This window comes from Geotrypetes seraphini, chromosome 1, assembly GCF_902459505.1.
Source record: "Geotrypetes seraphini chromosome 1, aGeoSer1.1, whole genome shotgun sequence".
Classification (NCBI taxonomy): domain Eukaryota; kingdom Metazoa; phylum Chordata; class Amphibia; order Gymnophiona; family Dermophiidae; genus Geotrypetes; species Geotrypetes seraphini.
The window spans coordinates 209,321,337-209,343,252 of NC_047084.1; the positions used below are offsets into that span (position 1 = coordinate 209,321,337).

The 21,916-nt window shown below is 44.3% G+C and overlaps 1 protein-coding gene across 4 annotated transcripts in view; it reads right to left on the bottom strand.

The window, feature by feature from the left end:
• The window catches only part of CEP135 (centrosomal protein 135), a 307,612-nt gene that overhangs the window by 101,913 nt on the left and 183,783 nt on the right, over positions 1–21,916 (bottom strand). For all 4 annotated transcript variants that reach the window (XM_033944786.1, XM_033944776.1, XM_033944765.1 and 1 more), the window contains exons 14-18: positions 21,587–21,664; positions 21,282–21,433; positions 20,536–20,651; positions 20,305–20,459; positions 3,548–3,603 (exon numbers count right to left, since the gene is read on the bottom strand). In XM_033944786.1, the coding sequence (XP_033800677.1) occupies positions 3,548–3,603; positions 20,305–20,459; positions 20,536–20,651; positions 21,282–21,433; positions 21,587–21,664 (557 nt within the window). The remainder of the gene's footprint in view (positions 1–3,547; positions 3,604–20,304; positions 20,460–20,535; positions 20,652–21,281; positions 21,434–21,586; positions 21,665–21,916) is intronic.

Consider the following 21,916-nt stretch of genomic DNA (forward strand, 5'->3'; position numbering starts at 1 on the left):
CCAGAACATGGGGAAGAGGAGGAGGACTAGCAATAATCTTCCGAGACCATCTCAATGCTTCCGTTCTTAACACAACCTCTTCACCTAATTCCGAAATTCTAACCATCGCCCTAGCATCAACATCTCTGCCCTCCTCACTAACCATCACTCTATTTTACATACCCCCCAAAAAATGGACCACGACCAAAGACGACTTCGCTGAATCACTTCTTACCAATTCTCTAACAAGCCCATACAACCTACTGTGTGGGGACATCAACATACACCTCGAGCAAACTGACCAACCTGAAACCGCGGACTTCTGGTCACTGCTCTCACAACTAGGCTTTGACAAACACCCCCCGATCAAAACCCACCAAAGAGGACATCAGTTAGACCTGGTAACTCTATCCTCCAAGGAACAGACCAATCCCACTTTTTATTGGAAACAAGGCAACTGGTCAGACTCCCTTTGGTCCGATCACCGCCTATGTAGCTTCACCATTGGATGCCAACTTAAACCTCCTAAAAGCGAAAAAACAAGAACCGTCAAAACCCACAATACCAGAGGAAAGATTGACCCAATGGAATTCTGGTCCCACTTCGAAATCAACACCAATCCAATAGAAGATACGGAACAAATCATGACCTCCTGGATACAAGATAGTACCAATATACTAAACGAGATTGCCCCCAAAAAAACCCGCAGAATAAGAACCCCCAACCAAGAGGGCTGGTTCGATTCTGAACTGCTGCAATGCAAGAAGGATCTCAGAAAAGCCGAAAGATCATGGCAAAAATCCGGAACGCTAGAACACAGACTGGCATGGAGACAAAAATTAAAACAGTACAAAACCCTCACTAGTGAAAAAAGAAAAAAATTCTACTCCCACAAAATCGGTAATCCTAAAACCAATAGCAATAACCTCTTCAGATTGGTCAACGATCTTTACAACATAGAAACCTACACAAACCTACACGAAGAAGCCACCTTAACCGCCAACACCCTTGCCGACTTCTTCAATACCAAGATCCAAAAAATAAGAACAACTCTGCCAGCCAGCCCCAACCCCCTCGAGCTCTTCCCCATCCTCACAGACATGAATCCACCAAACCCAGACCCGGGAGCCAAAGTCGACCTTAGTTGGAAACAATTCGCAGTAACCGATTGGCAAACCTTCAATACTTACTACAACAAGTATACTCACTCCTACTGCCATCTGGACACATGCCCACCAAAAATCATGAGAACGGCCCCCCCCCCATTTTAAAGCAAAAATGATGACATGGGTTAATTACCTATTATCCAAAGGTAACTTCCCGTCGGAGCAGGGTCAAATAATGATCACCCCAATTTTAAAAAATGAGAAAGAACCACCAAACTCCCCATCTAATTATAGGCCGATCGCCAGCATCCCCCTATTTACCAAAATAGCGGAATGGTTGGTAAAAGCGGAACTTTCCGCATTCCTTGAAAAATTCAACATTCTAAGTGACAACCAATCAGGATTTCGTGCGGACCACAGCACTGAAACCATCATAGCCTCCCTTCTCGACCACCTCCTCACACTCTTCAGTCAGGGCTCAAGTGCCCTGATCATACAACTCGACCTGAGCAGTGCTTTTGACCTGGTCGACCACACCATTCTCCTGGAATGCCTAGCGCACATAGGCATCTCAGACCAGGTCCTCAATTGGTTTCAGGGGTTCCTACAAAATAGATCATACAAGGTACTCAAGAATAACTCTTTCTCATACTGCTGGGACAACACCTGCGGGGTCCCACAGGGCTCCCCCCTATCCCCCATCCTATTCAACATATACCTAGCCTCACTAGGTAAACTCTTACACAACCTAAATCTCAAATTCTTCATTTATGCAGACGATATCACAATAACCATCCCATTAACCAACTTTTCACAAGAACTACTCGACCACATCTCAAACACTCTCAACCAGATAGAACTCTGGATGCTTTCATTCAGACTGAAATTAAACCCAGACAAAACAAAATTTTTCCTAGCCTCCCCCAAAGATAAAATTAAGGAAACCACAATTCAACTAAAAGGAAAGACCTTCCCCCTTGATCCGACCATAAAAATTCTGGGAGTCACGCTGGACAAAAACTTATCTCTAGATAACCATACCGACCTCATAATTAGGAAAAGCTTCTCGGTACTTTGGAAACTTCGCACCATAAAAAAACACTTCTATGACAATGCATTCCGCCTACTTGTACAATCCTCCATCCTCAGCATCCTCGACTACTGCAATATCATCTACCTTAACGCCACTAAGAAAACTACCAGGAGACTAAAAATAGTCCAAAATACCGCGGTGCGCCTCATCTTTGGCCTAAAGAAATGGGAACATGTCACCCCTTTCTATCACCAACTACACTGGCTACCATTTGAATCTAGAATTCTTTTTAAATTTGCATGCTTCTGCTACAAATCGGTTAACGGCTCCTCCCCAAGTTACATAAACACACACTTTAACCTTTACTGCAGCAACAGGACATCACGGAGAACTCAATTGTTCGCCTTCCCTTCGCCTAAACACTGTCCTCTCAAAAGATTCCTTGATAGAACTTTTGCCTTCCAAGCAGCCAAGTCGAACCCATGGCTAGCACAGATGATACTCGAGGCCCCCACTTACCTATCATTCAGAAAACTACTAAAAACGTACCTTTTCAGCAAACACGACCCTTAATAATCCATTCACCTCACATGACACTTACCCCACCCCTGCCCCCTTCCTCCTTCACCAGTCCCTCCCTCCCCCACTCTCTACCTCCCCTACCTAGCTCGATCAAACCTGCAATTTCTGTAATATTGTTGTAAACCTACCCTCTTTGCAGACAGTTAAGAATCGCTGTAATTTCACGGCTGACTGCGGCAAATCACTGTAATTTATCGTAATTCAGCCTGCAATTTGCTGTTAAAAATACTTCTAATTATGCTGTAAATCTGCTTCTAATTTTGTAAACCTACTTCTAATTTTGTTGTAAATCTGCTATTCAATGCAGATCATTTGCTAATTGATGTAAACCGCCTAGAACTCACTGGGTATGGCGGTATATAAGAATAAAGAATAATAATAATAATAATGGATAACAGGCCCCAAAGCCGACGCCGACGCATGCTCTCCCTGACGTCAATTCTGCAATCGGAGAGGAAGTTCCGCCCAGCCAGGCAGCGATTGGCTGGCCCGAACTTCCTCTCCGACTGCAGAATTGACGTCGGGGAGAAGAAGACTTATCGGCTCGATAGATTAGATCGCCAAGACAAAGTGAGTCCTGGGTGATCGACTCACTTTGCCTTGGCGAGCTACTGGCGCCCCTGCCTCGGGCCCCCTGTCAGCTCCGGGCCCCTGAATGCAGGACTGGTAGAACTGCCCTGATGGCGGCCCTGCGGCACACCAGGCAACATCTCGCGGCACACTAGTGTGCCGCGGAACAGCGGTTGAAAAACACTGCAATACACTACTGACATGTGTAACATGAAACACTGGTATTGACAAACTGCTATTAAACAGTTACTTAAAAAATATATTAGCTATTACTTACTCGATAGAAGATTCCAGGTCTGACACAGTTAGTCTTAAATTAGCAATTGTTTTTTCCTAGAATATAAAAAAAAACCAACCATTCTACACAAATAAAGCACATGCATCCATTATACTAGTAAGATAAATGCAGCATAAAATTATTTGGTACTACAGAAATGGGCGTTTTCTTTAAATGATATAATCTTCTATGTTGTAAAAATCACTTCAGTTTAGATATAGCTTATCTATGAACTTTTGATCCATTCCTCTGCTTCATTAACAATTCTCTGATCCACTGTATGCATTTACTTCAATAAAGAGTAGCCCAAAAGGTCCCACCCAGTCTTTAGAAAAAATGGATTTACCCTTTTGATTCAGAGAGAATTATATGATTGGGGCATGGGGAATAATCCGGACTACTTAAAAAGTAAAAATATATTTCTTTAAACAGGATTTGTACTGATTGTAAAGAAGGCTGAAAGAGTCCTTAAGACTGCTACAGATAAAAAGGAAAAGAGTTGTATAAGTTCAACACAAAAGCTTGAAAAGATAGCTAAGCAAGAGGAGCACAGCATAGAGCCTTATGACCATATTCCAATTAGTTTTGGCTAGTATCTTTCCAGGGAGCTTGAGGGTTCATACCTCCAAATAGAATAGAAAAAAAATTAGTGCAGAGTCTACACCAGGGGTGCCCAATACGTCGATCGCGATCGACCAATAGATCAAGAAGGCAACGCGAGTAGATCGCGGAGTCCATCCTGGGCTCCGTGATAGACTCGTGCTGCCGTCCTGATCTACCGGGCCGATCAGCCTTCCTCTCCCCGACGTCCCCCACTGCCGCAAGCTCTTCTTGCAGAAGCGTTGGATCAACCAGCATTCCTCTCCCAGATGTCAATTCTGATGTTGGAGAGGAAGTTCTGGGTCAGCCAATCGCTGCCTGGCTGGCCCGGAACTTTCTCTCCGACGTCAGAATTGACGTCGGGGAGCGGAATGCTGGTTGGTCCGACGCTTCTGCAAGGACAGCTTGGGGTGGTGGTGGCTTGGGGGCCTGTTCCTGATTGTGGCAGCGGCGGCAAACCTAGTGGCTTGGGGGAGGGCAGGGAGAAAGAAAGAAAGAAAGGGGGCAGGCAGGGAGACAGAAAGAAAGGGGGAAAGGGAGACAAAGAAAGAAGGGAAACAGAAAGAAAAAGTTGGGGGAGAGAATGAGATCTGGAGAAGAGGAAGCATACAGGAGTCTGAAAGAAGTGAAGAAATATTGGAAGCACAGTCAGAAGAAGAAAGTGCAACCAGAAACTCATGAAATCAGACAACAAAGGTAGGAAAAATGATTTTATTTTCAATTTAGTGATCAAAATGTGTCCATTTTGGGAATTTATATCTGCTGTCTATATTTTGCACTATGGCTCCCTTTTACTAAACTGCAATAGCGCAGGGAGCCTATGAGCGTCGAGAGCAGCACGGGGCATTCAGCGCAGCTCCCTGCGCTAAAAACTGCTATCGTGGTTTAGTAAAAGGGATATGAATGATAATTAACATTTCTCTGCCTTTCAGTGTGCTTTGTGTTTTTTAAAAAAAAATTTTTAATGATAGATCATTTTGACTTGGTAATTTTATAAGTAGCTCGCAAGCCCAAAAAGTGTGGGCACCCCTGGTCTACACTATAAGCCCACATATTTATAATAACTTCAGAGCAGATGTAAATATATACATATATTTTATAAAGTTTGCACTTAAATTGAAACTTTGCCCAAATTCTGCCTAAGCTTCATGCCACTAATAAGTCACATATAAGTATACACATTCTTGTCACGCTGCATACCTGTATGAATGGCATAATTTCAAAAGATGCATTTTGTACTTGTACAATACAATAGTAAGCTATGAGCTATTGTTCGACCCGTTTTGAAAGTTAAAGCACATCATCTATCACAAACCTAATACTATGTGCCACAGCACTGATATGAAGTTAGTGTAAGGCCAAAAAATAAGTTTCTTTTCATAGTAAGATAATTTATTTTATAAGTGCATACAGTAACATAGTAAATGACAGCAGGTTCCATGCATTATACATTCATGGTTAAATTGTCTTTTTCTCTCTTTAATATTTCTGGCTCATAGACCATAAAAGTTTGCCTGGTACCGTCTTTAGGTTCCCACTACCAGAGTTGCCATCGAAGCTCACTCCAGCCTATTTGCTTGCGGAATACAAACCATAAAGTTTGCCCAGCACTGTCCTCATATTCCAAATCACTGGAGTTTCCATCAAAGCCCTCTCTGGCTCATCCATATATGGAATACACAAAAAAAGTGGAATGAAACAAAAATTAACTTTGTCAATTCAATTGCACTGATAGCCCATATATGGGACACAGAATTTCCTAACGTTAATTCTAAGTCTACCACCCTGCAACCTAAAACTAGAGGGCATGAATTGACATGAATTGAGGTTGCGAGGTGGTAGACTTAGGAGTAAGGCTAGGAAATTATTTTTCACAGAGAGGGTAGTGGATGCCTGGATTGCCCTCCAGAGGGAGGTGGTAGAGATGTTTTTTTTTGTTTTATAAATCTTTATTCATTTTCTTATGTTACAACAAGTGTTTTAAATAAATTCATTATAAACTTGAATAATCACACTTGATTAACTTACAGATTAATATCAAATTTAAAATTTCTTTAGAAAATCAATATTTTATAAAGTTATAATATTATGTAAGAAATTTAAATTAATATAATTATTATTGAATATAATAATTTCCCCTCCCTCCCTATCAATACTGAATGAGAAATCTTTATTCATTTTCATATGTTACATCAACAATATAAATTCATACTAATATTTCAGAAAACTAAATTTATATAATTCTTAGTTAATATAATAATATCCCATCCCCTCCCCCCTCCCTTCTATTCAGTAATACATGAATAAAATTTTTTAAATGTTATTCTTTCCATATTTCATATTATAAATCAAGTATTAATATATTATATAATATTTAGAGATATGATCCCTTTTTCTTCTAATCAAATTCTATACATGGGAAAATTAATCATTCTTTACAATATTCAGTTAATGGTTTCCATATTTTTTGAAATTTATCTATATGTCCTTTTTGTGTTGCTATAGTGAGCTCCATTTTGTATATATGACATACAGAATTCCACCAGAATGTATAATTTAATCTGTCATGTTTTTTCCAATTGAATGTGATTTGTTGTATTGCTATTCCAGTTAAAATAAAAAGAAGTTTGTTATTACTTGATGATATTTGACTTCTTGCTCTCATAGTTGTTCCAAATAATATGGTATCATATGTCAAGGCTACCGGATTTTCTAACATCCTATTTATTTGGGGCCAGATTGATTTCCAGAATGTTAAGATGAATGGACAATAGAATAAAAGATGATCTAATGTCCCAATTTCAACATGACAGTGCCAGCATCTATTTGACCTAGAGCTATCTATTTTTTGTAATCGAACAGGGGTCCAGAAAGCTCTATGTAAAAGAAAAAACCAAGTTTGTCTCATAGATACTGATACCGTACATTTTAGCCTCCAAGACCAAAGTCGTGGCCATTGAGATGCACTAATTTGGTGCTTTATCTCAATGCTCCAAATGTCTCTAAGACCATTTTTTGGTTTTTTATTTATATAACCGGGTATTAATTTATACCAATGTGCAGCTTCATGATCTGTTGAATTAATCTGGAAACACAGGAATTCCAAACTGTGATAATTAGTAAGATTTTTCCATTCAGGGAACCCTACCTGAATGGATTGCTTCAATTGCAACCATTTAAAATATTGTGTTTTTTTAAGATCAAATTTATGTTGCATTTGTGAAAACTCCAGCAACTTTCCATTTTTTATTATATCATCTAAAATACGAATACCTGCTGTCATCCAGTTTTTCCAGATTATTTTGAAACCGCCTATTTTGATCTTGGGGTTTAACCAAATCGTTTGAGTTGTTGATTTACTAATTGGAATAGGAGTTAGATTACTTATATATCTTAAAGTTTTCCATGTATCCATGAATATTTTATGTTCTTTGTATAGCCTTGGCATTTTGATACTAACTACATGACTGAGACGTAAAGGAAACATGAGTCTCCATTCAAGCCAGAACCAATCTAGAATATTATCAGTGGGCTCTGGGAGGATCCAATACATACCTTGACGTAAAATATAGGCTTGATGATACCTATAGAAGTTGGGAAAATTTACCCCTCCCTCCGCAATTGGTCTTTGTAATGTCACTAAAGCAATTCTGGGATTTTTCCCAAGCCAAATAAATTTTGTCAATACCTTATTTAACTTTGTATAAAAAGATTCTTGAAAGAAAACTGGTATCATTCCCATTTGGTAACAAACTACAGGTAAGATCATCATTTTAACTGTTTGTACTCTTCCCCACCAAGATAAATGTAAAGGATTCCATTGTTCACACATCTCTGTCACTTTTTGTAATAAACATTTTTCATTAATTTTCATTGTGTCTTCTAAATCTTTTGAAATCCAAATTCCAAGATATTTAATAGTATCCTCCTTCCAAACAAAAGAGAATGTATTAAATAAACCTTTTGTACAGTGTACATTTAATGGAAGTATTTCTGATTTATTCCAATTTATCTTATACCCTGAAAACTTTCCGAATTTATCAATTAGTTCAAGCAATTGTGGAATGGTGGATTCTGGATTCCTCAAATATAATAATAAATCATCAGCATAAGCTGATATTTTGTATTCTCTATCTGAATGAGGTATACCTTGTATTTCCTTTACTTGTTGAATTGAGATGGTAGAGGTGGTAGAGATGAAAACTGACAGAATTCAAAAAAGTGTGAGATGAACACAGAAATTAGTGTTTATTGTTTGTATTGGCTGCTTTCTCAATAAAAATTATTAAAAAAAAAGAAAGAAAAGAAAATGAATGGTAAAAAATAAACTAAGGCAGGCACCAAGCAGTCTTGCACAGTTTTGTTCCGTATAAGACGATTTGGTTAAGGATGGGCTGGGGAGGGCTTTGATGGAAGCTCCAGTGATTTAGAATGTAAAGACAGTGCTGGGCAAACTTTACAGTCTGTATCCTGCAAACAACAGGATGATTAGGATAGGCTGGAGTAAGCTTCGATGGCAACTCCAGTAGTGGGAACCTAAAGCACAGTTACTTACCGTAACAGGTGTTATCCAGGGACATGTGGGTGACGTCATTTACGGAGCCCCCTAGCGGACGTTCTTGCAAGGAGACTTGCTTGAAGATCTTCAAGCTTGCGAGTGCCCCTCCCACCCAACTCAGGGCATGCGTCTCCTCAGCATGGCCTCAGTTCAGATAGCTAACACAGAAGCCAACCCGGGGAGGTGGGTGGGCTGCGAGAATATCTGCCTGCTGTCCCTGGATAACACCTGCTACGGTAAGTAACTGTGCTTTATCCCAGGACAAGCAGGCAGCATATTATCTACATGTGGGTGACCTCCAAGCTAACCAAAAGGGATGGAGGGAGAGTTGGCAATTTAGGAGAACAAATGTTGCAAAACTGACTTGCCAAAATGGCCGTCATGCCTGGAGAAAGCATCCAGTAGTGAGATGTAAAAGTATGAACCGAGGACCAAGTGGCAGCCTTGCAGATTTCCTCAATTGGAGTAAATCAGAGGAAAGCAACCGACGACGCCATCGCTCAGACCTTATGCCCCGTGACCCGACCCGGCAGGGGGAGACTAGCCTGAGCGTAACAGAAAGGAATACAAGCGGCCAACCAGTTAGAAACGTTCCGCTTAGAAACAGGACGCCCCAATCGATTGGGATCGAAAGAGACAAAAAGCCAGGGAGCAGTCCGATGAGGCGAAATGCGCTGCAAGTAAAAGGCCAGCGCACGCTTACAGTCAAGAGTAAGCAGAGCGCAGGGTGAGAATGGGGCTTCGGGAAAAACACAGGAAGAACCACGGACTGGTTGATATGAAAGTCCAAAACAACCTTAGGCAAGAATTTAGGATGGGTACAAAGAACCACCTTATTATGATGAAAAACAGTGAAAGGAGGGTCCGCCACCAAGGCCTGCAGCTCACTGACCCTTCGAGCAGAAGTGAGCGCAATAAGAAACACAACTTTCCACGCGAGATACTTCAAGTGAGCCCGAGCCAGTGGCTCAAAGGGCGGTTTCATCAAGCGATCAAGGACCACGCTGAGATCCCAAACCACCGGAGGAGGTTTAAGGGGAGGATGAATGTGGAAAAGACCCTTGATGAACCAGGAGACCACAGGATGAACAGAGAGTGCATTCCCGTTGATCGCCCGATGAAAAGCAGCAATGGCTCTGAGGTGGACTCAAATTGACGTGGATTTGAGACCAGCACAAGATAAGTGCAACAGATAATCCAGTACCGAAGACAAGGAAGCGGATTGCGGCTCCTGTCGCTGCATAGCATACCAAGATGAAAAGCAGGTCCACTTCTGATGATAACATTGGCGAGTGGACTCCTTCCGAGACGCCTCCAGAACATCTAGGACCGACTGAGAGAACTGAAAAGAGGCCATCAAGTCTCGAGGAACCAGGCTGTCAAGTGCAGAGACTACAGGTTGGAATGGAGTAGAGATCCCCGACTCTGCGTAAGCAGAGAAGGAAAAGCAGGCAGAAAAAGAGGTTCCCTGGTACTGAGTTGCAGCAGAAGGGAGAACCACGGCTGTCTGGGCCACTGAGAAGCTATCAGAATCATGGTGGCATGAGTGGACTTGAGCATGACGAGAGTCCTCAGAATCAGAGGGAAAGGAGGAAACGCATACAGAAACAGGTTCGTCCAATCCAGGAAGAAAACATGTGCCTTGAATCTGAGAGGGGTGTAAACTCTGGAGCAGAAACGAGGCAACTTGTGATTGAGGGGGAACACAAACAGATCGACATCCAGAGTCCCCCAACGGGCAAACACCTGTCGCAGAGTCGAGGAGTGAAGCGACCATTAATGAGTCTGCAGAAGGTGGCTTAACTTGTCGGCCAGGCAGTTCTGCTGGCCCTGGATGTAGACCGCACGGAGAAAGATGTTGCGGCGGATCACACAATCCCAGAGCTGCATTGCCTCCTGGCACAGAGAGAGAGACCCCGTGCCCCCTTGTTTGTTGATATAATATATAGCGACCTGGTTGTTCATGCAAACGAGAACCACACGGTCGCGAAGCAGATGAAAAAAGGCTTTCAGAGCGTTGAACACCGCCTTGAGCTCCAGCAAATTGATGCGACAGAGACGGTCCATACTGGACCAGAGTCCCTGGGTACGAAGACCGTCCAGATGAGCCTCCCAAGCATAGGCCAACGAGTCCGTCATGAGAACCTTCTCCAGGGAAGGAGCATGAAACAGAAAACCTCTGGAAAGATTGGTAGAGAGCATCCACCAATGGAGAGATTGTTTCAACAAAGGAGTCACGACAATGTGTTGAGACACCGGATCCGGTTCTGGTTCCACTGGGACACCAGAGTTCACTGAGGTATACGGAGGCGAAGTCTGGCAAAAGGAGTCATGTGAACCGTGGAAGCCAAATGACTCAACAGGACCATCATGAGACGGGCCGGGACCGAGGACAGGAGAGACACCTTCCGATTAAGATGCATATGGTTCTCCCGGCGAGGCTGAGGCAAGAAAGAGCGAAGACGAAGAGTGTCCAGCTCCGCCCAGATAAACTCGAGGGACTGGAATGGACACAGCTGGGACTTGGGAAAGTTCACCTCAAAGCCGAGACTCTGAAGGAGGGAAATAGTCTGATTCGTCGCCACCAGAACTGCCAGTCATCAAGGTAGGGAAACACCTGAAGCCCCTGTAGACGCAGGGCCGCAGCAACCACTACCAGGCATTTTGTGAAGACCCTTGGGGAGGCGTCAAGGCCGAAGGGGAGAACACGATACTGGAGGTGGAGATTCCCCACCCACAATCTCAGATACCGGCGAGAAGCCGGATGAATCGGGATGTGCGTATAGGCCTCCTTGAGGTCCAACGAGCACAGCCAGTCCCCCTCATCTATCAGGGAATACAATGTAGGAAGGGTGAGCATCCTGAACTTTTCCTTGACCAGAAACTTGTTCAGAGGCCGGAGGTCCAGTATCGGATGCAGGTCTTTTTCTTGGGGACCAGAAAATACCAGGAATAAAACCTCGTTTTCAACTGCTCCGGAGGAACCTCCTCGACCGCCCGGAGGCAGAGGAGGGCCTGAGCCTCCTGCAGAAGAAGGGGAAGTTGCGCACTGGAAGAAGGAAACTCTCTTGGCGGAAGGTCCGGGCGTATGCGACTGAAGTGCAGGGAGTACCCCTCCCGGATGATGGAAAGCACCCACAGGTCTGTGGTAAGCTTCTCCCACTGAGGATAGAAATGATGGAGACGGCCCCCGATGGGAAGGGGGGAAGGCTCCAGGAGGAAGGGAGCTGGCAGGCTCAGACATCAATTGTCAAAAAGGCGGTCCAGGCTTCGCCGGAGCAGGCAGCTGGACCTTAGAAGGAAGCTGCTGCTGCTGCTGGGGCCACCGTGGGGGCGGGCCACAGAATGCAGGCATATATTTCTGCGGGTATCGCCGAGGAGGAATTTTGTATGGTCAAGCCGGAGGAGTCTTCAGCTTGAGCCTCACTAGGGAAGCGAAGGACCGCTCATTCTCCAAAACACATTTAGTGGTGGCCGCGATGGAGTTATCAAACAGCTCATATCCCACACATGGGAGATTCGCCAGACTATCCAGAGCCAGGCCAGACAACGCATGGTGACCACAAAGGCCATGACCATCGAGGACAACTCAAAGGCGTCGTAAGCCGCCTGAAACATATATAGACGGAGTTGGGATAAGGTCTCCTGGAAGACAGAACTCCTGCCGACGAGGAGCAGACACGTCCGTCTGGAACGAGTGGAGGGCGACCACACAGTACCTAAGATAGGACGTGAAGGTAAAATTGTAATTGAGTACAGTGGTGCCTCACACAACGAACACCTCGCACAGCGAACGCTGCACACAACGAACTTCATGTCTTGATTCATACAACGAACTTCGTTTCACACAACGAAGTCGCCCGAGCTGCCGATGTATTGCATCCTTCCGCGCAGGCACTGCACTTAACTGCCCTCTCTCACAGCCCTTCGCCTGGCTCCCTGTGCAGTGGCGGACCGTCGGCTCGCCTCCTTTTATGGAGGGGCCCGGCGCCTACTGCTGATGTGTTGGGGGGGGGCGGAGCTACTCTCGCCGCTTCCCCGATGCTAGAAAAAAAAAAAAAAAAAGAAAAGTTGAGTCCCAGTTTTTGCCGCTGAGACTCTGCCCTCTCTCACTGTATACAGTCGTCCTTTTAAGATAAACTCAATATTTTTTATATATCATGAAGCAGGAAGGTGATTTCTGTTGAAATGAAACGGGAAATAATTAGAAGGAGTGAATGTGGGGTAAAACAGTGTGACCTCGTCAAAGAGTTTGGCCTCAGCAAGACCACCATTTTCACCATTTTGACAAATTTATCTTTTTTTATGTCATCTTAGCATATTTTATGCTGCAGAACGAATTATTTTTTTTAACATGTATTGTTATGGGAAAACGCTTTTCACATAACGAACTTTTCGCATAACAAACTTGCTCCTGGAACGAATTAAGTTCGTTGTGTGAGGCACCACTGTACTCGGTTTGCCATCATCGAGTTCTGATAGAGACAGCGTCCGAACTTGTCCATCGTACGTCTTTCCCTGCCCAGAGGGACAGCAGCGTAGACCTTGGAGGAATTAGACTTCTTCAATGAAGATTCCACTACCAGGGACTGATGGGAAAGCTGCACATTCTCAAATCTCTTGACCGGGACTGTCCGGTGATGGGATTCCATTTTGGAAGGAATGGCAGTGACGGCATAAGGAGTCTCCAAATTCCGGAGGAATATCTGCCGAAGCACCTGATGCAAAGGCAAGCGGAGAGCTTCGCGGGGCAGATGAGGGAGCCCCATCTCCGCCAAATACTCCTGAGTGTACTGGGATTCAGACTGGAGATCCAGCTTCAGAACCTTGCCCATGTCCGAGACAAACCAGGTAAAGGAGGAGGTTCGAGAAGAAGACTCATCCTCCAGAGGCGAAGTAGAGCGAGATCTTGAAGCCGCAGAGAAAGAGGGGGAGACCTCCCTCGAATAATAGGCAGGAGCCTCCGAGTCTCGAGAACGGGACACCGAGGACACTCTACTGAACTGCCTCGGGGGCCTCGAGGAATCGCCCCGCTGAAGACAGCTCAGTGAGGACCCCGGCGTCCGAGGCACCACCGTCCGAAGCATCGGAGAAGCCGGTTGGAAAGATAATTCCCCCAGATGCGTCGAAGAAGGGAACCGGGACCCAGAAATTCCCCGCTCCGAGGGAAGAGGCGGAAGAGTCCGGCGAGGCCTCGCACCCAAGGCCAAAGCCGCCACAGTCCCCGCGGTTTTCACGGTCGGGGACCGGCCTCGATGAGGCGGGGAAGACCTAAGCCGCTTCGAAGGAACAAGCTGTGAGGAAGAGCAATCCATAATCCGGGGTCCCGCCCGGGACACCCGGAGAGTCGCGTGCCTCGAATCAGGAGAAGAGGAATCACTCGAAGGCAAGCAGCGAGACTTGCAAGACAGGCCCCGAGAAACCTCGGAGGGAGGCCCAGGCTGGTCAGACTGTGGCCGGGTCGAGGTCAACTGACCCAGAATCGAGGAAATCTGCGAAGTAAGGATAGCCTTAAGGATATCCTCGAACATAGGCACCGAGACCAGCGAATGCTGGGGTTGAGGTGCAGCTGTGCGCTCCTTCGGGGCGACCTCGAGGAAGAGTATTCTCTACGTGAGGAGGCACGCTTAGGATGAAGTCTCGAAGCGGCCGAAGAAGTGGCACTCGCATGATACTTCGAGGGAGGCTTCTTTGCTGGCACACCTGTGGAAGGAAGAGGAGACTTACCCGAGGGTGGGGTGGCAGGTGGAGCCGGGATCGGGGCCTTCGAGGTCGACTTTGCCGAGGACGAGTCCTTCCAAGCCAAAGCCACCACTGACGGGGCTGAGGTCAAGGTCGAGGCTGTCCCCGCCGTCTCCATGGGGCCAAAAAGTTGAAGGATTTTGGCCACTCGCCGACGAAGAGCCCGCGGCTGGAGAGTAGCACAGCGTGGGCAAGACTCGGCACGGTGATCAGCTCCAAGGCACTCCACACACCAACGATGGGGGTCGGTGATGGAGATCACCCGGTGCACTTAGTGCAGTTCTTAAACCCGGACAGAGGCTGGGAAATAGAAAAAGTAGAGCCGCGGCCAGACGGCCTGACAAAAAAACGGTAGCCCAGTGGAAAAAAGCTGAAAAAAGTTGTTTTTTTTTTTTTTTGACAAAACGAAGACGTGCCGCACAGCGACTCACTCGAAAACAATAATGCAATTATGGTGCAAGGAGGCACTATGAATTCGCGCACAGCAAGGGAGCAGTGGCTTCTGGCTCTATGGAAAACTTAGAACTGAGGCCACGCTGAGGAGACATATGCCCTGAGTTGGGCGGGAGGGGCACTTGCGCATGCGCGGTACGCTCGCAAGCTTGAAGATCTTCAAGCAAGTCTGCTTGCGAGAATGTCCGCTAGGGGACTCCATAGATGACGTCACCCACATGTAGAGAATATGCTGCCTGCTTGTTCTGGAATAAAGACATTTCCAGGCAGACGTCTAAGGTCTATGGCCCAGAAATATTAAAGAAAAAAAAAGATAATTTAACAATGAATGTATAATGCATATGACTACTCGGCAGACTGGATGGACCGTTCAGGTTTTTATCTGCTGTCATTTAATATGTTACTATATAAAATTGGATTGGATTTATTATTCTTGATTAACCGCTGTTGACACGAGTATTAAGCACCTGTAAAATGTCTTTAATAAATAAATTATCCTCTTACTATAAAAGAAACATATTCTTTGGCCTACACCTACTCCACAACAGAGCTGTGGCACAAAATATTGGGACTGTGATAGATATGCTTTAACTTTCAATATGAGGCTAACAATAGCTCATAGATTACTATTGTATTGTTGCTATTTCCTGTCCTTCAAAAGGACAGCTAAGTTCCAAGAAAGATAGATTTAGGTTCTTACCTTGATAATCTTCTCTCATACATCTATCTAGTAGTCCTGAACGCTAGGGTTATGTATCTGAACCTGCAAGTTGCTTGCAGAATGATATCACTCATCTTTCAACTCTGCCTCCCTGCCAGTAGGCTTGCTCCTGTTCCCTCAAGTTTGTACAAAAGCAGTCAAGAACCACTATAATGGAAGACATCACCGGAAGGAGGGCAATGGGGGGAAACTCCCCAACAGTATACTTCTGTTCTGCTTTGAAACAAGAATAACATTATCAAAACTATACAAAACCGTATGCAACCGGCACTAACATTTATGGAGCTTGTAGCTACTCACAAGTCCTGTCAGAAACTCAGACTGGATATCCTTTTTTCACCCCCTTTTCTGCTCAGCTGAGAGACAGAGAAATTCTTCACAGTAAGAAACAGACTGAAATTAGGGGCCAAGGTAGGAGAAGCCCACTAATAGGGCGGTGCTTCAAAACTACTAGACACATCTACAACAAAAAAGATTATCAAGGATAAGAACCTAATCTTTCTTTCTATTGCAATGTGTCTAGTAGTCCTGAATGCTAGGGATGTACCCAAGCAGTCTCCTGAGTTTATGGTGGGACTACTGAGCCTGCCTTTAATATTGAGGCCTCAAAAGTGGCATCCTTCCTGGGTACTGTATAGAGCCTGGTAAAGGTATGAAGAGTAGATCATGTTGCTGCTCTACAAATCTCCAAGGGAGAGATTGCCTGAATCTCTGCCCATGAGGCAGTCACCCCTCTGGAGTGTGCCATCGGCGGCTGCTTACCACATTCTACATATGTGAAAGAAACTGCCATTTTAATCCATCTGGAAATTGAGGCCTTAGACGCAGACCTGCCTTTATAAGCATGACTAGTCAGAACAAATAGATGATCAGAGACTCGAAACTTGTTGGTAACTTCAAAGTAACAAAGAAGCACTCTCCTGACATCTAGCAAATGCAATATTTTGTCATTTTTCCTTCGATCCCATAGGTCAAAAGGCGGGTATATTGATTTCCTGATTGACATGCAAGACAAAGACAACTTTCGGTAGAAAGGATAGAACCATGCGCAAGGAAAGTCCTGCTTCCATAATCTTAAGAAACGGCTCCCTTAAGAGAGAGCTTGCAACTCAGAGACTCGACTCACCAATGTAATCACTATCAAGAACACAGTCTTGACTGTCAGATCTAAGAGGGAAGCCTCCTGTAAGAGCTCATATGAAGCCCTACTGAGACCTTGCAAAACAAGGTTCCAGGATGTACCGGAAGGTGCAACCTGAGAGCCCTTTAAAAGACTCTTGCCACATCTGGATGAGAGGACAGAGATGCTTTCTCTGCCTAAGCTTGGAAACATGAAAGGCATGCTATCTGCACTTTCAGTGATCCAACAGACAGGCCTTTCTCAAGTATCCTCTATTTTCAGACCAATTATTTCTTCCCCTCCAAAGTCTGGCATATGCATGTCTCTTTGAACACCCCCTTCCCTCTGTATACTTCTACACCACGGTGCCCCCCAAAGGCCTGTCCCCCCCTTAAAGGTCTGCATCTCACCCCTGAAGGCCTGTCCCCCCCCTTGAAGGCCTGCACCCCCACCCCCCGAAGGCCTGCACCTCCTTGAAGGATTACTGAGATCGGGGTTTGTAAGGGCTCTACATTGATCTTAATGCATCACTGTCTGAAAGTCTTCCAAGCCTTGGCATAGGTCACCACCGGCAAGAGCTTTTTGGCTCTAAGCAGAGAGAAAACTACCACCTCTGAGTATCCCTTTCTTACTAGGGTAGCCCGCTCAAGAGCCATGCCGTAAGCCCAAAGTGTTCCGGATTCTCTATCAGGATCAGGATTTGAGCCAGGAGATCCATCTGAATCAACGACCTGAGGCCTGTGTCTCTCTGTAGACGAACTAGGTCTGCATACCAGTGTCTATAGGGTCAATTGGGTGCCACCAGGATAATGAGTTCTGGAAGAGTTGCGATCCTGCAATGACTCGACTTAGCATGGACAACAGGGGAAACACGTATAACAGCCCCTTCTCCGGCCACAGCTGGACAAACACGTCCAACCCTGAGCTTATGAACTCATATCTTTGGCTGTAAAACCAATCCACGTTTGTATATGCCACTGAGGTCATGAGACGTTGAACACTTGTGGGTACAGTGACCACTCCCCTGGGTCAAGCATCTGCTGAATAAAATAGTTGGTCTGAACATTCTCCACTTCTTCAACGTGTGTGGCTGAGAAAGGCTGCAAATGAGCTTCTGCCCACTGAGAGAGGAGCTGAGCCTCTATACGTAATGGGTTGCTCCTGGTGCCTCCTTGTTGGTTGACATAGGCTACCGCTATCGCATTGTCTGAGAATACCCTGACTGCCTTATTCTCCAGGGACTTCTTCAGGGCCTGCAATGTTAGCCGAATGGCTCCGAATTGCAAGCAATTTATGGACCACTTTTGCTGGGTCATGGCAATGATCCTGAACTGGCATCGGTCATTAGGATCTCCCAGTAGGATATACAGAATGGCATGCCCTTTGAGACGGAAGCTATCTGCAGCCACCACCATAAGCTGGTCCTCGATTCCGATGTCCACAGAAGTGGCTGCTGAAGTGAGTCTATCTGAGGAGACCAGAAGGATAGGAGAGTCTTGAAGGGGTCTCATGAGTGACCTGACCCAAGACCACCTCAATGGATGCAGCCATTGCCCCAGGGCCTTCAGATAATGCCATGCCATTAGGGTTGGATTCGGTAGCAGATCTGATAACTGCTTCTAGAGTATGTCTATGTGGCTCTGAAAGAAAAACTTGGCCTACAGCCATGTCGAACAGAATTCCCAGGTACTTGAAGCGCTGGGTTGGCTCTAAGTGACTCTTCTTGAAGTTGGCTATCCATCCCAAGTCCTACAGGAGTTGGACCATTCTTAAGACTGCCAGTTCACCCTCTTCCTTAGATGGGGACCTGATTACCTAAATATGAGTATAATTGGATCCTTGCCATGTGCAAGTGCACTGCTACCACCATCACATTGGTAAAAGTGCGAGGCGCAATGGCAAGGACAAAGGGGAGATAGAAGGACTGGAAATGCTGCTCCAGTACATAGAACATTAAAGTATCTCCTGTGAGCCAGGAAAATGGGACTATGGAGATAGGCATTCGTCAAATCGAGGGAGGCAAGAAATTCCTCAGGTGCTACCAATTAGAGAATTTATGAAAGGTTGGTCAATGTTGAGACCTCCTTGTAATTTTCCCAACTATTCTTATTTATATATAGTGTCTTTTAACAGACCCTCAGAAATGCCAACCTTTCATAATTTCTGTTGATACGTATTTCCCATCTAAATAGACGTTCTTGACTAAATAATTTACATCAACCAATTAGAGAATGACATGGGGAAAAAATCTGTCCCCGTAACCGCCCCATCCCCGCAACCACCGTCCCCATCACCGCTCCATCCCCATGACCACCATCCCTGTCACCGCCCCATAACCACCATCCCCTAAAGGAAACAACATTCTTTACAACTTAAAGATCCAGATCCAGTGTCATTTCCCCTTTGTACCTAGGTACTACTACTAACTACCACCAGACTTTGCTCCAGGTCTCCCCCTCCTCTGTTATGATCCTCCTCAGGGTCTCTCTACCTCTGCCTGCTCCTCCCATAGTCCAGCAAGCCCCCCTCCCCATTATGTCTAGCATTTGTTCTCCTTTCTTCTAGGTCTTTCTCTGCCTCTCTTTATCCTTCCTTGTTCTTGGTCCAGAATCTTTCCACTTCTCTGCATTTTCTCTCTCTCTCTTCCCTAGACACTCCCAAGTTCAACATCTGCCCCCCACTCTTCTGCCTCCCCTTTGTTTCAGGACTGTTTCTCCCACCTTTGTTCCAAGGATCTTTCCGATTCTCTCTCTCACTCTGTCTTCCCCCTCCCCTCTTCTTTCTTCCATTCTCCCGAGTCTCCCCGTCCGCGGCAGAGGAAAAACCCAAGAGCAAGCATGAATTGGAGTCTAATTTTTTTTTAAATGAATTGAATCAATTCAGTCAATTTGAATTGGTGAATCTATTCCATCATGAATCAGGCAGCATTACTTGTGAATCACCGACTGGGTAGAATGCAGGGTGGAGGGAGAGAGAGAGGAAAAAGATAACAGATCAAGAGGGGGAGTTGGATTTAGGTGGGGAGGGGGGTATTTCTCTTTGTTCCGGAGTCCATTTGAGCTGATCGCAAGGGAATCCACGATCAGCTGAGCCGGCAAGAAATAGTCGCCATACTGTGGGGTCTTCCCCCTGGTCCAGTGCCACCACTGATTCTTGTCTGCTGGTCTATTGCAGCGAACCATGCTCTGCCAGGGAAACTGTGTCCTGGGACAATAAGGGTATGGAATCGGACCTTTCATCTTCCCAGCTGATGACAGACTGGATATCCTGGTCCAGCTCTAGGTCTTCATCTGCACTGAGCTTCAAACTTAAAACAACAGGAAAAACCTTAAAATAATAAAGCTGCAGAGCAGATCAGAAACAAATCTGAGCAACTTGTTTGCAGAAGAAAAACTGAGGGGGCAGGAGGAAGCCTACTGGGAAGGAGGTAGAGTTGAAAGATGAGTGATATCATTCTGCAAGAAACTTGCAAGTTCAAATGCATAACCCTAGCATTCAGGACTACTAGATATATTGCACTAGAATAATCAATATGATCCCTAAGAGAATGAATATTTTCCTACCTTGTTAGAAAGATTATCATCTAAACATGCAATCCTTTCTGTCTTATCATCTACTGTCTCCTGAAGAATATCCTTTTCTTTATCCAGGACAGATACTGTACTTCTGAGCATATTCAGTTCCTCTTGCTGTGAAGAACTCTTATGGTTTAATTCATCTGTAAACCAAATCATTAACTTCTTGTGAGTTTGCTTTTCTTCAGCTATTAAACTAAACAAATAAATAATGCATACCTATTCTATTTTCTAGAGTAACAATTTGCTCTTGAGATAACTGAAGTTCATCCTTTTTTACAGAAAGGCGGTGTTGAGCATCTTCTAAAGAACGCTGTAACTGTTCATTCATTAACCTGATAAATGAAAAAGAAAAGTGCTGTTTTTGCATAATTAAGTACAAATAGCTAGAAACCTTGTAAGATGCAGACCTACTGATCATTCATCCAGGAAAAGTGGAAGCAAAAATGCAGCCTTTCATCTTTTTTACATGACTAGTCACATGACCCATTAGCATGACTCTCAATTTAACTTAGCATATCACATGAACAGCTTAGAAGTATCTCTACTTCCCCGTAATATTAAAAGACACTTTTCATAGGCCTTGTGATTTTTCACAATTCTAAAATTGATTTAGAAGGGAAAAGCATGAGAACTAATGAACTAGTGTGCAAAGCTGTTTTACCTACAATGTTTAACAAGCCACAAATAAATCATATTACTGGATATGTAAAATCAAAGGTCATTCCTACAACAGTAACATTAACAGTGCTTTCAAGTAAAAATTGCAAAAACATTAACTATAAGGGCTGAAATGATTCAGAGTTACAAATAAGAGGAATGTGTGGTAAATGCTGAAGTATCCCTCTCTCACCTCTTCTCATCCTCCCTTTTAGTTTATGTGAAAACAAGAGGCTATAATTACAAGCTTAACCATGTGCTAAAATACTTACCTCTTTATTAATATATATTTGGTGAATACTAACCGGATGGAACCCAGTTCTATCTTCTGTTGAGAAAAATCATCTGATGTCTGGGAAAGTTTATAAGATTGAGTTTTCACTTCATTTTCAAGTGAGGTTATAGTCTCTTTGAGAACAGAAACTGAAGATTTCAAATCAAACCGCTCTTTTTCAAGCTGTAATTAATAAAAGAAAAAGCAACACAAGTCCAGCTGGTCTTCTAAGAATTATTTCATAAAATGTTTTAAAGAAAGATATTTTGTAGGAAGGAGCTAATATTATAAAGTGTAAGATTTAAGTTAAACAGTCCATTTATATGCAGCACTTACCACATAAATGGTATTTTCTAATTCGACAATTTTTTCTTCCATTTTTGATTTTTCATAAGTTAATGAATCATGCTGGCTCTGAAAAGTAGAAAGTTTGATTTTAAATACTTTGGTAATTAGATGGTTTAACATCAAATATTCATACTACTTTATAATTGTGTTAACAAGGATGCAACAAATTCCCTAATTACTTACAAATTTAGGTTTGAGAATCACATATTGACAATAATACAACTTTAGCCATACAAGGAAAGGAATGGGGAATAAAGGATAGACCAGTGTTTCTCAACTTCTTCAAGCCAAGTACCCCCTAAGCCTAACAAATATATC